Genomic DNA, 20,588 nt, shown 5'->3' on the forward strand with positions numbered 1-20,588 from the left:
TGCAAATGTCATTATATTAATGCTTAAATATATTCCAAAATATATTTTGTATTTTTTCAAAATGTCTATTTTATTTAAAGAAACATATTTTAAAATTAAAGAAAGACACAATAATATTATAAATAAAAAAATTTTATAAAATGCAAAAATAATTATATTATTTATATTAATAATAGTACTGTAATAATAGAAGAATCATCGAATATCCATAGCAGAATAATTTTTAAAAAGTACATATTTTAACAATTATATTAACTTCTGAATTATTCGTGAAGACAATTCAATGAATAAATATACTAATAAGAAAAAATAACTTTTCTTTTTTTTTTTTCATAATTTCAAATAAGACAATTTTTGTTAAATTTAATGGAATATAGAGAGGATACATTTTTTTATAATATAAAAAAGTAATTTCAATATTTTTCACCTTTACTACTATATTTTTCTGTTCTTGAAAATTATTATTGTGTTGATATACAAAAACGAATTATTAATGAATATATATTCTAAGAATTGTTTCGTGGGAAATGATAATTATTAATGTTTTTTTGTTTTTTTATTAACCCGAATTTCATTTCATTTTAATCAAAATAATATAACTGTTACAATTTATTTGTCAAGTATGATAAAACATAACTATATTACCTTAAGATATTTTTAGTATTAATAAATTGTATTTATAAGAATAATATTATGAGCTATTCTACATTAAATATAAGAACATGAATTAAGAATTATCATGAATTCTTAATAAACCTCTGCCAATATTTACTTTATCACTTCCAATATAATATATTACTCTAAATATAATAATATATTAATTATATGGCACAGAAAACGTAAAAGGGATATAATTTCAACATATTATATATTGGTATTTATATAAATTTAAATTATTAATATATTCTTTAAATATTAAAAAAAATAATAGAAATACATAGTACATTTATTAATATATGTATATTATTATATAAGATATATTTAAGTAAAAAATGTCAAAATTCTATTATTGTTACAACTAGTCACAATAATAAAATAAAAAATAACTATAACTTTTCATTTAATTATAATTGATTAGAATATATATATTAGTAAACAAATATAAGTAATCCATTCTAAAAAATAATATTATTTCATTATATATTTATAATTCTCCACTTCTACCAATAAAAAAATAAAAAAGAAGTTTGTTAAAAAGTCTTAAGTAATAAATATATTATATAATATATTTATAATAAAACTTATTTCATATAATAAGAGTTATGACTTTTTTTTTGAGTAAAATATACGTAATATAGCATAATACATTCACTTCTTTTGATTATATACAAAAATAAACATTTTTATTTTCAACATAATAACAACAAAGTAACTTACTCATCACGTCTACCTTTAGTTATTTTAGAATTGAACAAGGTAAAAATAGAACATAGGTATTTTTCATTTAAAATATAAATTGTAATATAGAATAATTTAAATTACATTAATTTTTATATTATATATTAATTTTGATTCAATACATACATATTTAATAACAATTAACTTTAAACACTCAACTATATATATTAAGCAATAATATTTATCTATTTTGAAACAACAATTTATAGTACAAAATGAAAATCATTAAAACATTTAAATCTACAAAAAAGATAAAAACTTAATTTATTTATCTTCGTACAAAAATTATACCTTATACACATGTGTATTTATAAAATTATATATATAATAAATAATACTATAAAGTATATAACAGTATAGATATTACATATAATACATTCTACTAATAATTAACTTATGTGAAAGTTGAAATTACTTATTGTTCATTTTACTCCATCAACAACGTAATTTTTTGATATTTTTCATTATTTCTTAAGATCTTATAAATAGCTATTATAATCAAGACTGCTAACATAATGAACGTTACAGCAAATAATAATATATAAGCATTTTCATTACTACCTAAACCTAACGTACTTTGAAGAAAAGATAAAATATAATTATCTATGCCACCACTATTGGAAAGCCTAAATGCCTTGGATACCGGTAATCCTATTCCCAATAGAAAAAAAACAATAATTATGGAAATTCCAAATTTATAACTTCTAAATTTTATTTTTTTTAAAGATATATCACCAATTCTCTTCTTTTTTTCAAAAAAAGTATCAAAATCTTTTTTTTTTACCCATTTCTTTTGAAAATGGAAATGTTTTCCATCAAACATTCCATTGTTATAATCTATAACTTCTGTGTAATATTGTGCTTTATTTAATAAACATTTAAGTGATTGATTATTTTGTCTATTAGTTCCTACCTCATTATTAGATGTGATTTTTTGTCTAATGACTTCATTATTGGGAAGCTTTCCTTTTAACCATAGATTATTTGAATCCTTATCCTCTTTATATTTTGATAGTAATCTATAATTTCTTGTATCTAATTTTTTACTAAAGTTATAGTTTTTATCGATATATTTGTTAAACGTACTCTAAAATAAATAAATATAAATATTTGTTGCTTATACGATAAATAATTTTTACTACAAATAATTATTAATAAAAATAAAACATGAAAAATATAAATAGTGCAAATATCTTTAAATTATATTATCATACCTGCTCACTGTAAAAATCGTATATCCATGTTAAAAGTATAAATGTAGAAATCTTTATAAAAAGGAACAACATAATTTTTTGATTCATTATATAGATATTTAATATTTAAATGTATTCTAAAAGAAGCACATTGATAATTATGAAACATGTATCTAATACCAAAAGATTCTATATTTATGTAAATATTTATATTTGTTATTCTTTCATAAATACATTACAAACTATATATAGCTATAATTGATTTTATCACGTATACAACGTAAAATGACTTTAAAAACAAATTATATTATTTTTATCTTAATATTATTTAAATAAAAAAATAAATTTCATTAAAACAAAACGATATAAATTTATTCACAAATGCTTAAAATATATAATTTACTTATTGTAGAGTACTAACTAAATAATAATTTTATTAATAAATTTAAGAATAAACTAAGAAATAAATATGTTATGCCTTCTTTTATCAAATATCGAGTTTATCCACTATTCAGAATGTAGAGAAAATATATATAATATATCCCTCTGAATACTAATATAATTATTGCAAATTTAAAGGATGTAATCCTATGAATTATTTTAATTTTGTAAACATTAATTTTTAGAAAAAAATGTTTTTTTAAATAAAATATTATAATATAATAATAATAATAATAATAATAATAATAATAACATTAAATGAAAGAAACCATATATCGTATTACCTTGATTATAACATATGCATTAGTTCCATTTTAAGTTTAATATTCTACTGGATATAAGGTTTTTAAAATGAAGAACATATTATGTACTGCCTAATATTTTAAAAAATACGTACTTTAAAAGCAAGTACGAACTAATTTTTTATTTTTGTACCATAATTTTATAAAATTACAATATTTAATTAAGATTAATATGTATACTTATTCCTAAATTAAAAAAATTTATGTTAATCTACTTAATTTTATAATTTAGTTTTAATTAAAAATATAATTAGACGAAATAGTAATACAGTAAAAAAAAAAAAAAAAAATTCTTAAATATAAAATTGTTACAACAATGTTATTTGCATAAACATTAGTTTAATGATACTTATATTGAGATAAATTTATAAATATATGTAATTTATATAATTTATAATATTTACATGACAAATAGGAATGAATAACATTGTGTATTACTTAAATGTATAAATTAGTAGTTTTTATATTATTATTTTTTTAGGGATAGTACTATTTTTTTTTTATTCCTTTGGAAATACATAAAGTCATGAACAAATTTTAAATGTTTAGTATAATAAATTGACATATGTGTATGAACAATATATACTGCACTAAAAATATATTTAGAAGTAAAATTATATTATAACTAAATATTTATATTCCTTATGAATTGTAACCTGAACAATGATAATTACGAAAACCTGGCAAAAGCGGAGAATTATTTTAATCACCTGAAATACATCATTTTGTTATTGTTCTCTTCAATAAATATTATTTATCCAAGTAAATAATTAAATAATAAAAAAAATTGAAAACATTACAAATAATATTAGTATAGTATTTTTATAGTTTTTCATTATTTATACACTTGTCACGACATTTATTAAAACTCCTGTTTATGTACCAACATCTACTACAATGATTTCTCGTTTAATGTTTATTCTTATAGCTAATACTTTTATATTAAATATAAGGCACCAAAGTTTTAAAATGTAAAATAATACATATATATAATATAAAATTAATTAGTAAAAACTAGAACGCTTCAACATATACACTCTCATAACAATCAATTATAAATAGTTATTTTCTGTTTTAATTAAATTTATGATTTAAAAATATATTTTTAACCTTTTTCTTTAAATATTCCAATTTTTCCTAAATTAAGAAATAGTAAAGAAATATATAAATTTTCTTAAAAAATATTTATTTTTTTACTTCCTTAATATGTATAACATAGGTGAATTATTATCTTATATATATATTCTTATTAACGTCGTAACATTATTACATTTATCTATAGATACAGAATTATTTTCTGCAAACCTATATTATAAATATGTTATTTATACTAATATATTGTATTTTTACTTGATAATGTTTTCTATTATATAGGAATTTAGAATAATTCAATTTATTTCCTTCATTGTTATAGTATAAAATTAATTAGCATACTTTTACATTTATAACGGAAATTTTACTGTATTTTTTTATATTTTAACACTTATAAATTCCTCCATACACTTAATATTAAATTATTACACAAAAAATTTATACAAAAAAATGCAGAAATATTTTTAATAGATATAATTGAAACCCAAGTCATCAAAAAGAACAAAGTAATATATTTATGAATTGTTTATAGATATATAATTTTTTTTTTTAATTTCATTTCATTTAAAAAAGAAATATTATTAATATAAATTAATTAGCAATTTTCAATATAAACTACATACATTTTTATACATCTTCAAAATAATATTAACTATTTACATAACATATTAATATAAATATAAAATTGGGAAGTACACAAAATAAAAATAATTTCATGTTACTATATAAATGTAGATAAATTATATTTTTTTTTTATTACCTTTAAAGATAATTTATATTTTTACTTATATTAAAATATACTTAATATTTTACCATTATGAAAGAAGCAGTATTTATACATATTATACATTAAGAATTCATTACCTTTAACGCATTAATTTAATTTTTTAATAATATAAAAAATTAAAAATATATATAGTATATTTATTTATATGTATTCTATATAGCGTATATATAATTAATTTTTCCCATACTGAATTAACACCACAGTTCAAAAAAATACTAAAATTATAAAACAGAGTAACTATCCATTTAATTGTAAATATTTAGAATTGTTAAAATATTGAACTATTATAAGTACCCTAAATTTAATAAATATATTTTATTATATATTTTTATTTTATTTTTTATATCATGCAAAAAAAAATTATAAATACTTTCAAAAGCGCTTTACAATAAAATTGCTTTATAATATATATCTCAAAAAACGTATTTTATATAATAATTTTTATGTTTGCTTTTATGAAATATATATATTTATTTGTTCCATGTCACTTAAAATAGAACAAGATACATATATTTTTAATTTAATTCTTATCAAACGTTTTCCAAAATAAGTAAACAAATATTCATTTTAGACTAGTAAAAGATAGAATAATATGAAGAATTATTATTTATAGTTAAAATATAAATTTACACAAAACATATAACATAATAAATAAATTGTCCTAATATTAATTAATTACAACAAAGAAGCACATATTTTCCATAGGAATATATGGAAATACACAAGCGTATACCTTAAGTCAAAAATAATCATTTAAGATTAAGCAATAAATACAAATTGAAAAACATTAAAACATTAATATTAACAGAAAAATAAGAGAAATTCTTTTTACTAATGTGTATTAATGAGACCATTTACATGTACAACCTTTTATAAGATATATGCAATTGTGAACATACATATCACATGTGCCATTCAAGATAATGTACATATTAGCTCATATTGAAGTTTTCATTGCAGAAAGAAAAATATTTTTTATAATTCATTTTATCTTTTCGCAAACTTAATTTTTTCATATTTTTTAACCTTCTTATGGTAATAAACAACCCTTAAAATAAGTATGATACCTAATATAATAAAAGGCACAAAATATATAAAAAATCCACAAAAACTCCCTGCAACAATATTTCCATATATAATGATCTTATTACCTGTTTTCGTAAACGCCTTTTGACCTACAAATAACCATCTAAAAGAGGAATGCCACAACTTTAGAGATAAATCTTTCATCCATCCTTGTCCTGAGTAATTGTTTATTAATCTGAGCAAACCCTCTAACATCCCGCATTCACAGAAATGATCTAACACGAATGATATTGATAAGACCAATAATAGAAATATAGGTAAAGCAAATCGCAATCCGAATTTTTTATATATTATTTTTTTATAAGCATTATCACTTATTGTTCTGTTGTTTTTAAGAAAATCTACATAATCAAGTTCTTTGAATATTCTTTTTTCCATATTAGAATATTGTTTAGTTTCAAATATACAAGATTTATTTTTCGTATTTTTTTTATGGCCTCTTACATTTATTGGGAAACTTCCATTTGACGGTTTCTTTTCTCTTGAGATCAATTTTTCACTATTAGATATATTTTTTTTATCGTTTACTCTATTTGGAATTTTTTCCTCTAAACATACAATAATTGAATCCTTATCCTGCTTATATATCGCCATTAAACGATAGTTTCTTGCGTATATTTTTCTTTGATGATTGTAGCACTCAACCAAATATTTGTTTTGCTTACTCTGAAAAAGCAAAAAAAAATTTATTATTTAATCAAATGAATAAATTCACACTAAGATAAAATCTTGAAAAAAATAAAACTCGAAAAATATAAATAATATATACATATTTAAATAAAACTATCATAACCATATAAATGTAAAAATGACATATCCAACTTAAAAACGCAAAAGCAGAAATTTTAATAAATAACAGTGTCTTAATTTTTCGTTCCATAATGTAAATCGTTAATATGGTAATATACTGATCAAGGATATAATTAAAAATAATATAATATTCCTTTAATTATACAAAACGCTATTATCATTTATTTAATTAGTTTTTTATTATTTTTTCTTAAAATTAAATTAAAAATATGTAACTATAATTTCTTTTTCTACAGAGATAGAAAAAAATAATTTCAAACATAAACTCTAAAGATTTTATCACAATAATATTTATAAAAAATAGATTTAATAAAAAAATATAAACTGAGTTCACTAATAAATATTCAACATACATAATTTATTTAAAATAGTATATAATTTTTGTATTAATTCTTTTCAAAATAAAATAAAAAAGCAGATATATGATTTCATAATATTTTGAATATGGTGAATATATAGAATATATATAGTAGAGAATGTAGATAATACATTGTTCTAACTCCTAGTAGAAGTATTATCGATTTCAGTGATATTTTCCTATTAATAGTTCTAAATTTTTTAAAATTATATTCTAGAAAAAATAATTATTTGTAAAAAAATTTTAATTATTATAACAATAAAATAAAGATAATTATAAAGAAAACTACAGTTTTATAACTTTGAATTATATTTGTAGATTTTAAACTGGTAACTAGATAAACATATGAGTAATATTTTGGTCCTTAATACAAGTAAGAAATCAAATTTACAGCGAATCACCTCATATGCCGTAAAAGAATAAATTTCGAAGATATATAAAGACTGATTTTTCATACACCCCAAATTATTTTTGGTGGATATAGCTCTTAATTGGATAAAAATTAAATTATTATTTGTTAAATGAAACGTTCGTAGTTTTATGTACGTATTTGTTCTTTTTAAGTTAATATATTTATTTAGAAAAAGTATAATAAACAAATAATAACATATAATGTATAAATATATCATCTGCACGAACACATAAGTAATCGTATTAAAAGAACGTAGTTTTTTAATTATATGAATGGTAAAAATGAATATAATTTTTTGTTATCATTATATTTATAGTATATATTTAAGCAATTTTTATAAAAAAGAATTAAATCTAACAATTACATAAGATAAAATATAAATTTTGAAATTTTATTTAAGCTACTAATATAATTATAAAGATTTAAGAATTCTAATATTGCTAATACTCTATTAATAATTCAATTTTTAAAGGAGAATATCATTATATTTTACTTATAATTTCATATTTGTGCTATAAAATATAAATCTAAAAATCTATCAAAGTATTCTTCAAATAATCTATTAAAAACTCATGTTTCATAATAATTTTTTTAAAAACTAAAATTGTTATGATTACTTTTAAATAAAAAATATATATAACATCAAAAAAATAAACGCTTTTGTTTTTATTAAATGGAGAACAACGTAAATATTAGAAGTAATATATAATTAACTTTTAAAAGGAATCATTTATATTATCACATGTAGTCATTGAAAAAAATAATAATTGTTAAAAATATAAATTATCTCATTAGATTAGTAAAGTTATACCAATTGTGATTTTATATATTAAATTAAACAATCATTTTTTATTTTAAAAATCTATGAGAAACATTTACGAGTATAATATTTGTGTAGAAAGCACATACTTTTTAGTGAATATATAGCAATTCTAATATCACATTTATTTGAATCATGAAGAATATATTATATATATATGTAATATCAAAAAACTAAATTATTTTAAAATAAATTACAATACTAAATAAAATATAGAACATAGTAACTGTTAAAAATATTTAGTATATGATTTTTCCTTTAAAATATCAACATATCTTTGTATAATACATATTCTGCATAAGGAAACATTTTTAATAGAGAACAATATTTTTAAGCATAGCTTCATTAAGTATACTGCAAATGTTTCTTAAATAAATGAAAAAATTGTATACGAATACACAATATTAATTATAACTGGATTTTGAGATTATTTTCTTCTATTACTTTGGCTTATTTTGAGATTTTTATAACTATATAAATAAAAAATAAAATACATAATTAAATAACATACCATAATGAAGTTGCATTTCCCATTTCAGAATTTAATAATAGTCTTAGTATTCATTACATATATTATAGTAAATTTCCTAATGTAATAAGAAGTAAAAAAAGTAATGTAAATACTCTTAAAGGAAGTATTCCTACTGACTAATTGCTGAAGTAGCGCTCGTAAATATGTAATACCTTAGAATTCTTTTTAGGAAGTATCAGTACATTAATTTTACGCATCCATATAATTGAGATTCATATAGAACAGTTTTTTTAAAAAAAAAAAAAATATACTTATCACATAAAATGTTTTATATATCACATATGTCCATTTCCTAATCAATTTTTTGATTACAGTTCTTGAATTATATTTATCTTTAGACTTAAAATTTCCATCGTATATTCAATATTGTAATCCTCACTGTCTTAAGTATCATGTCCATTTTCAAATAATATATCATTAATCCTATATTATATGTTTCCTTATTTTTTATGACAACAGTATAACGAATCTTGCGTCTAATATCCCATCCTCACAATGTCAACTAACTATAGATTCATTAAAGGTCCATTACAATGAATAAAAAATATTTTTATTATTTAAATATATATTAAGTATACTTACTCATTAGAAATTTCCACATAAGTACATTCACATATTTATATAGGATGAAGCAGCAAAAAATATAAGGCAAATTTTCTACTATTTTATTTCAACGTATCAGTGAATTAAGTGCATATCTATAAAAAAGGACAAATATAAATGCTTTAACTAATATAAAAGAATTAATTTTTTCATTTGTACTAGAATTAATGAATTTTATAATATATATGAAAGTAACTAAAAAAGTTATTGTTTATTCACAAGCTAGTAACATAAGGGTATTATTATTTGCAGTGCTAATTTATTCTTCAAAAAAGTATTAATTAGTATAAATAAAATAAAAATATAAATTATAAAAAATAAAAGATACTTTTAACAGTAATTTTGTAAATAATTTTAATAAAGTTATTTATCAACAACGCAAAATCAAAAGAATTTATTTTAATACAAATTATTTCAATAAACCCTCAATATATACATATATATAGTAGTATATAACAGAACAATTCTAAATTTTAGATATGAATTCTTTTAAGAAAAATAATAAAACAAAATACATTTTTCTTTTTTATAAAAATTTTATTTGATAATCAGAATAAAAACAATATATATGTGATGAGAACAGGTACATAAATATATATGACTAATATAGTTATTGATTTTTTGTCAGTTCCCTAATAATAAGCTTAGTTATTTGTACATGCTAAACTTTTAAATACTATTTTATAATAGAAAAACATAAATAATTGTATAGCATATTATATTATTTACATGATGAAAAAAAAAAGAAAAACTAAAAAAGACATTTTTTTTTATAACACAAAATATAAATGTTACATATGCCGCATACCTACGACATGTATAACTTCTATTTAAGAATAATTTGAAAAATACATTCCAGGAATTATTTTATGTACAAAATATTTATATTTTAAAATGTACTATAGAATTTAACTCTCTTATATATTTCCATTACATTTTTTAGTATGCAATACTTCATATAAGTTAATATAATTCATTACGTGTAATATGAATAAAAAAAATAATTTTGATTTAAGAATTGAGTAATTTATATCTTATATATTTTTTTCTTTTGATTGTTTAAAATATAAATTTGCAAGTTTTAAAGAAATTATGATATTAAAAAAAGGAAAAAAATATAAAAGTATATGTAATAGTAAAAATACTTTTAATAATTATTCAATTAAAAAGAAAATTACAGCAAAAATATAATATCTTTAGGAAATACAGTATGATTATATATAACGTAACATCCAAAAAATATTAGAAAATTCATTAATGCATTATTTTTCTTTTTAACGTTTCTATTTAGGATATAACTGTGTATATTTGTTATTGATTTATAAGTAAATAATACCAAAATCATGTTTTAATTCACAGCTTTTATACATCTTAATAAAATGATTAAATATATTATTTATATACCAAAAAAAAAAAAAATAGAAATATTTATATTACAACTTTCTGTTGAACATAGTTAATAAAAATTAATATGAAAATATAATATATTAACTCTATAATAAAAAATTGATACTAATACATGTAAGAAATATGCTTATCTAAAATATAATTAATTAAAAAAAAATATATATAGCCTTTAAAATTTTAAAGTGTTATATGATGCATATTACCTTACAAATTACTACAAAAATAAGATAAACACTTTTTTATAATATTTTTTCATGTGTATATATATTTATATAATTATATATATATATATATAAACGCATATAAAATATTCTTTGTTCTGGATACTTAAATTATTCTTTCATTTGTATATACTTAATTCTTCTAAAAATTATAAATTCATCTTTATATAAAAAAGAACAGGAGCACAACTTAATTAATATTTCTATCTATTATAAATAATCTATAATGATAAAAATTACATAAATTTATAAACTTCATTTTTATAATTAGTTTCTAAATATTCATGTAACTAATACGTCGGTGGTTTTTAGTAGAATGTTTTTTTTTTTCTAAATTATTATATGCATGTTAGAACTATTAAAAATATTAACGTCAACTTAAATTAATTAATTACATATATTATGTAAATTAAAAAATAAACTAAAAATAATTTTCATTTTTATTAAAACATTTAATTAGGTCCTATGGGAGAACTTGCAGTATCATTATATAGCATTCATAAATACATATATTTATTTCATATATATCTATCTATTAATTCATATATATTCACATAAATACTACAATATTTTTTAAATTATTATAGATATAATGTCAACTATAAGAATTATTTAGAATAAATATAACTGTTGTTATAATGTATTAGGTTTCTTTTAATATAACATGTTATTAATATTAAAATAATAAAGCTTATTACTTTTTTTATTTTTATACTTTGTTTAAAAATTAATTAATGCGTGCTATACATATATTCAGTGAACTTATTATTTTGCTATTGTTTCATTAAGCAATATTTTTACAGTCCTCCTGATTATAGAACAACTAAATCTTTTCTGCAATACTATTACTTCAATGATATCCATAGGATTATTTCCACACAAACATACATAAGTTAAAATAATCGCTAAAGTGCGTATCATTACATGTTTTAATTACATTTGTTTTATTCTACTCTATAAACTTAATGGAATTTATATTTTCTAATTAATGTATTTTTTATATACATGTTTAACGGTTTTATATTACAAATATACGGATATACATATATCTAATGTACTTAAATAAAAATAAAAAATTACAGTATAATTGTTTCCTTTTTCTACGTTTCATATAAATTAATTCATTATGTACAAACTTTCATACGTAATTTCCTTTCGTATATTATTCATTATAATTTGTTTATACATCGTTAGATGCTTGTTTAACATGGTGAAAATTGTTAACATATGAATTAATATATAAGTACAGTTTACGTATATGTACACTTATTTACATATATGAAATTTTTTCTATCATTCTAAGATGAACTAATTACTTTTGGGTTTTTCCCTTATACATTTACTACTCATTTTTCTGTATTTGTTATATTCTTTTTTTTTTTTTTTTTGCTTCCTCCATGCTTAGGATAAATGCATTAATTAATATCTACATAAAGATCTTTAATAGATGTAATCAAAGATACGTAAAAAATGTTGATGTAATATAAAATGGCATATATTTAAACGAATTTCTTTTCTGAAAAATTAATTTTAAGAGCTCACTTTTCATGTGACATATATATTTTTTTTTATCGTCTTTCTTTATTAGCATCCGTATAAGATCTAAATGTTTCAAAGAACATCATACAGTGTTATTATCATCTCTTGTTATTTACCTGAATTTTATCGTGCGCTCCATTCTATTTTATGTACATAAACTTATTATAAATTGTTCACATCTATAACGCATGAACAAAAGTTGTTAATGTTAGTAATGTCATGTAAATAAATTTCTAATATGCAAAATTTTATATATATATATATAGATGCACAACTTTTCCCATTTATAACGTTTCAATTTAAATTATCTAAAACATATAAGGGAAGATAGCACAAAAAAACACATATATATGCATGCGTATAGTATTCATAGATAAACGTTTAATCATGAGCAGTGCTATCTCATTAACGCGCATAAATTTTGAAAGCATTTGTGTCCTCAAATTGTTTCATTTATTAACATGAGATTGTATTCCTATGATAAATGCTTTATTCTATTTATTTTGCTTTAAACGGATTAAATGAGAATTTGGGTCTTTGTTATAGTATTCTTCTATTGACTCCTTTATTCGCGTTGCATATGATTGGTACAACCTAATAATATTTTTTCATTTATATATATGAAGCTCAGCCATAATAATGAATTGCTGTAATGAATTCATTTGATGAAATACACAAATAAAGCTATAAATAATACATATTATTTGTTTTATTTGTTATTATTATTATCATGTACCCCCTGTATACATAAGAAAATATGCTTACTTCAACCCTAATAATAATATATTCAAATAATTTAACTTATTTTTTTAAGTTTAAAAACAAAGATGAGTTTTTTGAAATATAGGAATGAACATGTATCCGAATATGTAAATCGATACATTATGTTATGCAAGTCTACATATCTACTCTTGTACATGCATCTATACGCATATACATATATAAATGTTCATGTGCACAAGTTTATATGCGCAATTACATATATTCATGTTTACATGCAGATGTACATATACACATATATATATGCAGGTTCATCTGCACACTATATCAGTACAAAGGACACATGCAAATTCTTTTATAATAATTATTCTCAATACTTGTATACCTAATTCTCAAGAAAGTACATAATCACATGCTTATTTGTGCATATTTTACACTTTTCATATAAATTAAGAAAAGTAATAATAAATTATTAAAATTACGTAAAGAGTTTCACTTCCTTTCCGTTTCCCCTCTTTCTCATTAATATTTTATATGTATAAAGAGCTTCGATTTCTAGAAAAACATCTTTGTAATCCAAATTTATCATATAAAAAAACGATAGGGAAAAATACCTTTAAATTTTCATTATTCTTATATATTTAGTATTATTCTTAAATAATTTTAATTTTTTCTTTCATCATTTTATTTTACTTGTTTTAATTTGTTTTGGTGCTACATCATCATGTATCTTTAAGACTTCCTATGAATTCTCTTCATTTTCCTTTTTTTCATTTTAACATTCGTTTAGGATGATAAGACTGTCCTAGTAAAGCAAAATATGTGTTAAAAATAAGAAAGAGTAATGTTTGTGACATGCACATTGAGAGTTTTTACATCTGCATAATGTTAATTCTAGCAATTATCATATTTTTTATTAAAATTGCTGTACTTATATTCCATTAATGCATAAGTATACAATGAAGAGTAGTACACTAAGCACATAAACTATAATTACATATAACGAAAATATAGTTATAGAAAATCAAAGTTATTTTCTTTATTTAGCAATGCCTTCTATGTGGAAAAATGCAAATTCTCCACAACCTTATTTTTAAAAATTTAATAATTTTTCTTTTCATAATTTTAATTCACATGTATTAATTTAAAAGGAAAAAAAAAAAATAAAGGAAAGTAGGAGAAAAGAGAGAACAAAAAAATTGAGTAAAGAACGTTTTTAGTACACACGTATATAATTGAATACATTCAAAAAAATTAATATATATAAAATGGTCTATATATATATTTTAATTTTTAATAGTAACATAAAAAAATTAAAAGCTAGATAATATGAGGATTAAAAAAATTTTTTTCTTTTTTCTTTTTTCTTTTTAAGGTTAATTATTTACGTGAACTTCATTTTTAAAGCTGTACATACACAAAATATTTTATTATTTACATGAGTATTTATTAAGTAAAGAAGAATTCTGAGTTATGTTTTTAACATCATGCATATTATAAAAACACAAATAAATGAAAAACTAATAGTATTAAAGAATATGATTAAATACTTGTGAAATAAATCTTATTATTTTATGAAAGCTTTTTGTTACTATTTTTCTATTTACCATATATTTTTTCTGCTAAAAATAAATTTTATTCCTTATATTAAATAATCCTTTTGTTAAATATCTCTCTTTTCTACCTTATAGTAATGTTCTTTCTTTAATTTAACTTTTTGTTTTCATTTTTTTCCATATAATATATTCATATCTTATTATTAATTTTTAACGGGTAATTGATAAATACAGGATATGAAAATTTTAATAAAATTCTTTTTGAAAAATATGGCATAATTAATATTATATATGCAAAAAAAAAAGAAAAAAAATATATATTCCGCTAACATAATAATTTTACATATTTATATATATTATTTACACAGAAGATAATGATTTAATAAAATACAGTAATAATAATATTATAAAAAAAAGTAAATATAAATATTTTTTTATTAAAATTCTTGTCAGCAACATTGCACAATCTTCGTTTACAGTTATCTATATATATTCTATATTCTTTGCATGTATAATGCTTTTTTGCAAAGAAAAAAATATGCACGCGTAATTTCATTGTCTAGAGAATCCTATGTAATAGCATGTAAATGTGATAACTGAAACATGTATAAATATTATATTATAATTTTCATTTGAACCCATAAAGAACAAAATTTAATAAATTTAATCTAATAATGAGAACTACTACGATTACATTTTTATGTTAAATATATATATTACCTTTATTTAATTAATTTCTTGTTGAAGAAAAAAATAATTTTGAAGTAGAAAAATTAGAACTTAACTAAAAATATAATATTTTATAAGTAAGAATTATCTCAAAAATAAAATAAAATATTTTTTCTAGTTTTATCTAAAAAATGAGTGTTATAAATATAATTGGATTATTATCTCTATATAAAGTAAATTATGTGTGTTTTTAATAACATATTAACCCTTTATTAAATAAAAATGTATATATGGAAAATAAGATATATATATATATACTTGCAGAATATTGTATGCTTGTAGAAAAAACTTATACTCTTTTGTACTAATAATTCTAATATATCCTTTTACAAATATATATACATATTAAAATTTTACTATAATAATTAAAAAAAAAATGAATTTACATATATTATCTATTAATTTATTATTATATTTAATTTATCAATATAATATCTTAATAATGTAAAAAATATAAATATATATATATTTTTAATTTATTTATAAATTTTAAATAAAATATATATTTAATTAGTTTGCACAGAATTTGATTAACACCACCATTAAGTACATTTATAAATAATTTTAAGTTTTCCTTTTAATAGTAATTATAAAGAAGCGATAACCTGGTAAATAAATGTAAATAATCTATACTTAATAACGATATTCTTTTATTGTATATCTCTAACTTTAAATTTATGAAAAACAAAATAAGCTAAAAATGAATTTAATTTGCTTTTACAATAAAAATATTTTATAAGATGTTTCTCACAAAACATATTTTATAGAATGAAATTTAAGTTTTTTAGTAAAAGTACCTATAAAAATCCATAAATCTAAATACATTCACCTTCTTTCACTAAATTCAAAACATTACATATGTATTACTAATTTAAAGTAAATAATACATATTCCTAATAACATGAAAGAATAACTATTTTAGACTAGAACAATATATAAAGTAGAAATAAACAATTTTTAACTAAAACATAAATGAACACAAGTACTTAATAAAAATATATTAAATTTTATGTTATATATTAATTTTATTTCACACATATAGTTTTTCTATAAAAATATAATTAAATATAAAATATATATGTATATTATGACAAAGATATTTAGCTAAATTTGGAATATATTTTATAATACTCATGAGAAAATATTAAAACGTTCAAATTCACTGAAAATCTAAGAACATAATCTATACTTGTCCATTAAGGAGTTCGTGTGGGGTTAGGTGTATTTAAAATATTTAAGCAATTATGAATGTATTTAATAAGCTCATAACTATAGATATCTCGTATGTTATCTTATATTTATGACTTAATTACAAGAAGAAACATAATTCTTTCTATGCGTTTTATTTCTTCCTTAACTTAATTTTTTCAAATTTTTTAACTTTTTTATGATAGTATATAACCCATGTTATAAGTGTGACACCTAATATAATAAAAGGTATGAAATATATTAGAAAACCAAATAAAGTGCACGATACACGGATTTTCGTTCCCAAACTATCGCTCTTCCATACTGGCACTTCGAAAAACGGTTTTAATGTTTCAGACCAATCCTTCCCTAAAAGTATACTCAATTTTGGTCCTAACGTTCTCCAAAAACCTTGGGCGAAGGCATTCAATACCTCACGCAATCCTCCTAAAAGTCCTATACCACCATAATAGTCTAATATTAGTGATAATAATAATAAGAAAAAGAGTAATAAAGGTAGGCGTAGTCGTAGTCCGTATTTTTTAAGTACTATTCTCTTATATAATTTATCACTAATTGTCCTATTACTTTTAAGAAAATTCTCATAATCAAGTTCTTTGAATATTTTTTTTTCCAGACGGGAATATTTTTTTGTTTCAAAAATACAAGATTTACTTTTTTTATCTAGTTTATGAATTTCTTCATTTTTTAAAGAACATCCATTTGATTTACTCTTTTTTGGTCTGTCTCTCTTCACATTATTACATATATTTATTTTTTCGTTCTCTACATTATATGGTATCACTTCTCTTAACCCTAAAACACATGAATTTATGTTCTTCCTATATTTTGATAGTAATCGATAAATTCTTGTATCTAATTTTTTAAAACCTTTGTAATTTTCATCTAAATATTTTTTAAAGGTACTCTAAAATAACAAAGCAAATATTAGTAATTTAAGGAATAAAAAATTTCTTGCCAAAAAAAATTACGAATAAAATTAAAACAATAACAATTTGAATAATGTAAATATTCTTAAATATTATTATAATACCAGTTCACTTGTGAAGTTTCCTCTCCAAGATAAAAAAATAAACATCGCAAGATTAATTAAAAACAATAATTTCATCCTTTCATCCATTATATAGATATTTAATATTGAAATATATTAAATAAAACGTTAACAATAATATAATATTTTTTTAATGCTACAGGATAGTATAATTATTTATTAATTTAAATTTTCTTTATTCTTTTTTTTTTTTTCCGCAAAAAATAGTACGTATGTAACTGTAATATATTGTACAATATAGACAAAGAAATAGAACATTAAAAAAACATTAAAGTATTTTATATTATATTTTCACTAAAATGTAATTTTTTATCAAAATGAAAAATCTAAAATTATCCTTAATATTAAATAGACATAATTTAATGTAGTAGTGTAATTAAATTATTTTTGTTATCAATTTTCTTTAAACAATATAATAAAAAAAACTAAAGATTACGTATTTTTTCCAAGTACTCTTTATGTAGAATATAGAATCTATAGAATATATAGAATATAGATAATTGGTTGTTTTCTATATTCAAAGAATAATAAATAAGATTATGTTTTTTTTTTTTATAATTTATAATTTTATAAATAATACATTTTGAAGAAGCAGGTTATTATTTTTAAATAATTATAATCATCATGACAAGATAATAATAGTAAAAATAAATTAAGATATTAGTATTTTATTCAATTACTAATTATATATTAATAATAACACTTTCATTCTCTATTGGTTTATTATATATTTAAGAAGTTGTATTTATATCATACTACCAAATCTATAAATAATATATATTTTGAAGATCAAATGTATTTTTTTTTTTATATAAAAATATTAGAAAATTATAGTTTTTAATTAAGTTTAGTTCATATAATTATTTATAAATTTAACGTTTCTAAATACTTCTAATAAACTACTTAATCTATTTTGTTAAATGTACATATTTAGATGAATTATTAATAAAAAATAATAAACAAAAAAAAAAAAAAAGTATTTCTAGTATTAAATGTACCATTATCATACCAAACCTAGTTCATTAATTATTTACGTATATATTAAAAAATAAAAATGCATATCCTTTTATATTATCAGTTTATTATATCAAAGATATTCAAGTAATTTTTATAAAAAGGAATTTAATGAACAATAATATAATTGTAATTATAAGATATTAAATATACTCATGCTTTCATTTTATGAAAGAGTATTGTATTGCACAATATTAATAATGTAAAATATACAGTTATTATGGAAATCAAATTTATATTAATAAGTGTAGACTGTTATTCACATCTAAACATAATGAGTTCCCCTAATATATAATGATAATTTTTATTATTTATAGGTTATTAACTTAATATTTATAAATATTAAACATTTTCCTTAAAAAATTTTTTACAGTAAAATACGATATTATAACCTTGATAAAATAAATTATTAAATATGAGAACAAGAAAAAAGAAAAAATACCTCAAAAAAATGCAAATATATTAAAAGTGATATTATAAATCTACGAAAAGACTTAAAAAAAATATATAAAAACTCGATATGCACAAAAAATAAAACAAATAATTTTTACAGCTATATATTATTATTTTTTCATATAATTACAACGATTTTCCAAAAAGAGATATAAGATGGTAAATATATTAATTAACATATATTAATAGTCATTTTATTTTTTTTAATTATATTAGTATATCCTTATATATATGTCTTTTCTCTATTTCTGCTTTATATTATTATTCCTAAATAATACGTTATGTTTCTGTATCCATTTGGATTTATTTAAAGCCATAATTTTCATATACTATTAGTAGTAAATGTTATTCATTTTTTTTTCCAGTTTTTTTTACATGCATATCTAGTTACATAAAAAATTATTTTTATAATAAGCCCAAGAAATAAAAACATTATGAACAACTATTAAGCAGTACTTATATACGTAGACTCTAATACATTTAATCTTACATTCAATTTACATGGAATAATATAGCTAAAAATTTTTTTTAGTATACTTTTGTTTAATTCAAAGAAAAATGATAATATTAAACATTATAATACTTGAAAAATAATAACATGAAAAAAATAAATATATATATGAGTTGATGTTTTGAACTTATATCTATAATTATGACTTTTATTTTTGTAAATATTTTAGGACATAATTTATTATAAGTTTTTTTCAAGAAATATATACTATTAGAAAAATCTAAGAAAATTTATTATATACTTAAATAACTTAAGTATAATTAATATTCCGAACAAATTTTTATAAGATTTTTATTTAGAACAATACATTATATAATATCGTTAATAAAGAATAAAATTATGTA

General features: G+C 19.0%; 3 protein-coding genes across 3 annotated transcripts; all 3 read right to left on the reverse strand.

Annotated features, from left to right (window-relative positions):
- Window positions 1-1,825: 1,825 nt before the first annotated feature.
- PmUG01_08014300 (fam-m protein) lies at window positions 1,826-2,699 on the reverse strand (the record flags this gene model as incomplete). Its single annotated transcript, XM_029004307.1, has 2 exons — window positions 1,826-2,485; window positions 2,613-2,699. 2 exons carry the CDS (start codon window positions 2,697-2,699, stop codon window positions 1,826-1,828), a joined length of 747 nt encoding a protein of 248 aa, XP_028861009.1.
- Window positions 2,700-6,200: 3,501 nt separating this feature from the next.
- Window positions 6,201-7,179, reverse strand: PmUG01_08014400 (fam-l protein; the record flags this gene model as incomplete). Its single annotated transcript, XM_029004308.1, has 2 exons — window positions 6,201-6,965; window positions 7,093-7,179. The coding sequence occupies 2 exons, from the start codon at window positions 7,177-7,179 to the stop codon at window positions 6,201-6,203; spliced, it is 852 nt and encodes a 283-aa protein (XP_028861010.1).
- Window positions 7,180-17,348: 10,169 nt separating this feature from the next.
- Window positions 17,349-18,335, reverse strand: PmUG01_08014500 (fam-l protein; the record flags this gene model as incomplete). The annotated part of the gene is made up of 2 exons (XM_029004309.1): window positions 17,349-18,122; window positions 18,249-18,335. The coding sequence occupies 2 exons, from the start codon at window positions 18,333-18,335 to the stop codon at window positions 17,349-17,351; spliced, it is 861 nt and encodes a 286-aa protein (XP_028861011.1).
- Between the last annotated feature and the right edge of the window lie 2,253 nt (window positions 18,336-20,588).

Source organism: Plasmodium malariae (assembly GCF_900090045.1).
Source record: "Plasmodium malariae genome assembly, chromosome: 8".
Lineage (NCBI taxonomy): Eukaryota > Apicomplexa > Aconoidasida > Haemosporida > Plasmodiidae > Plasmodium > Plasmodium malariae.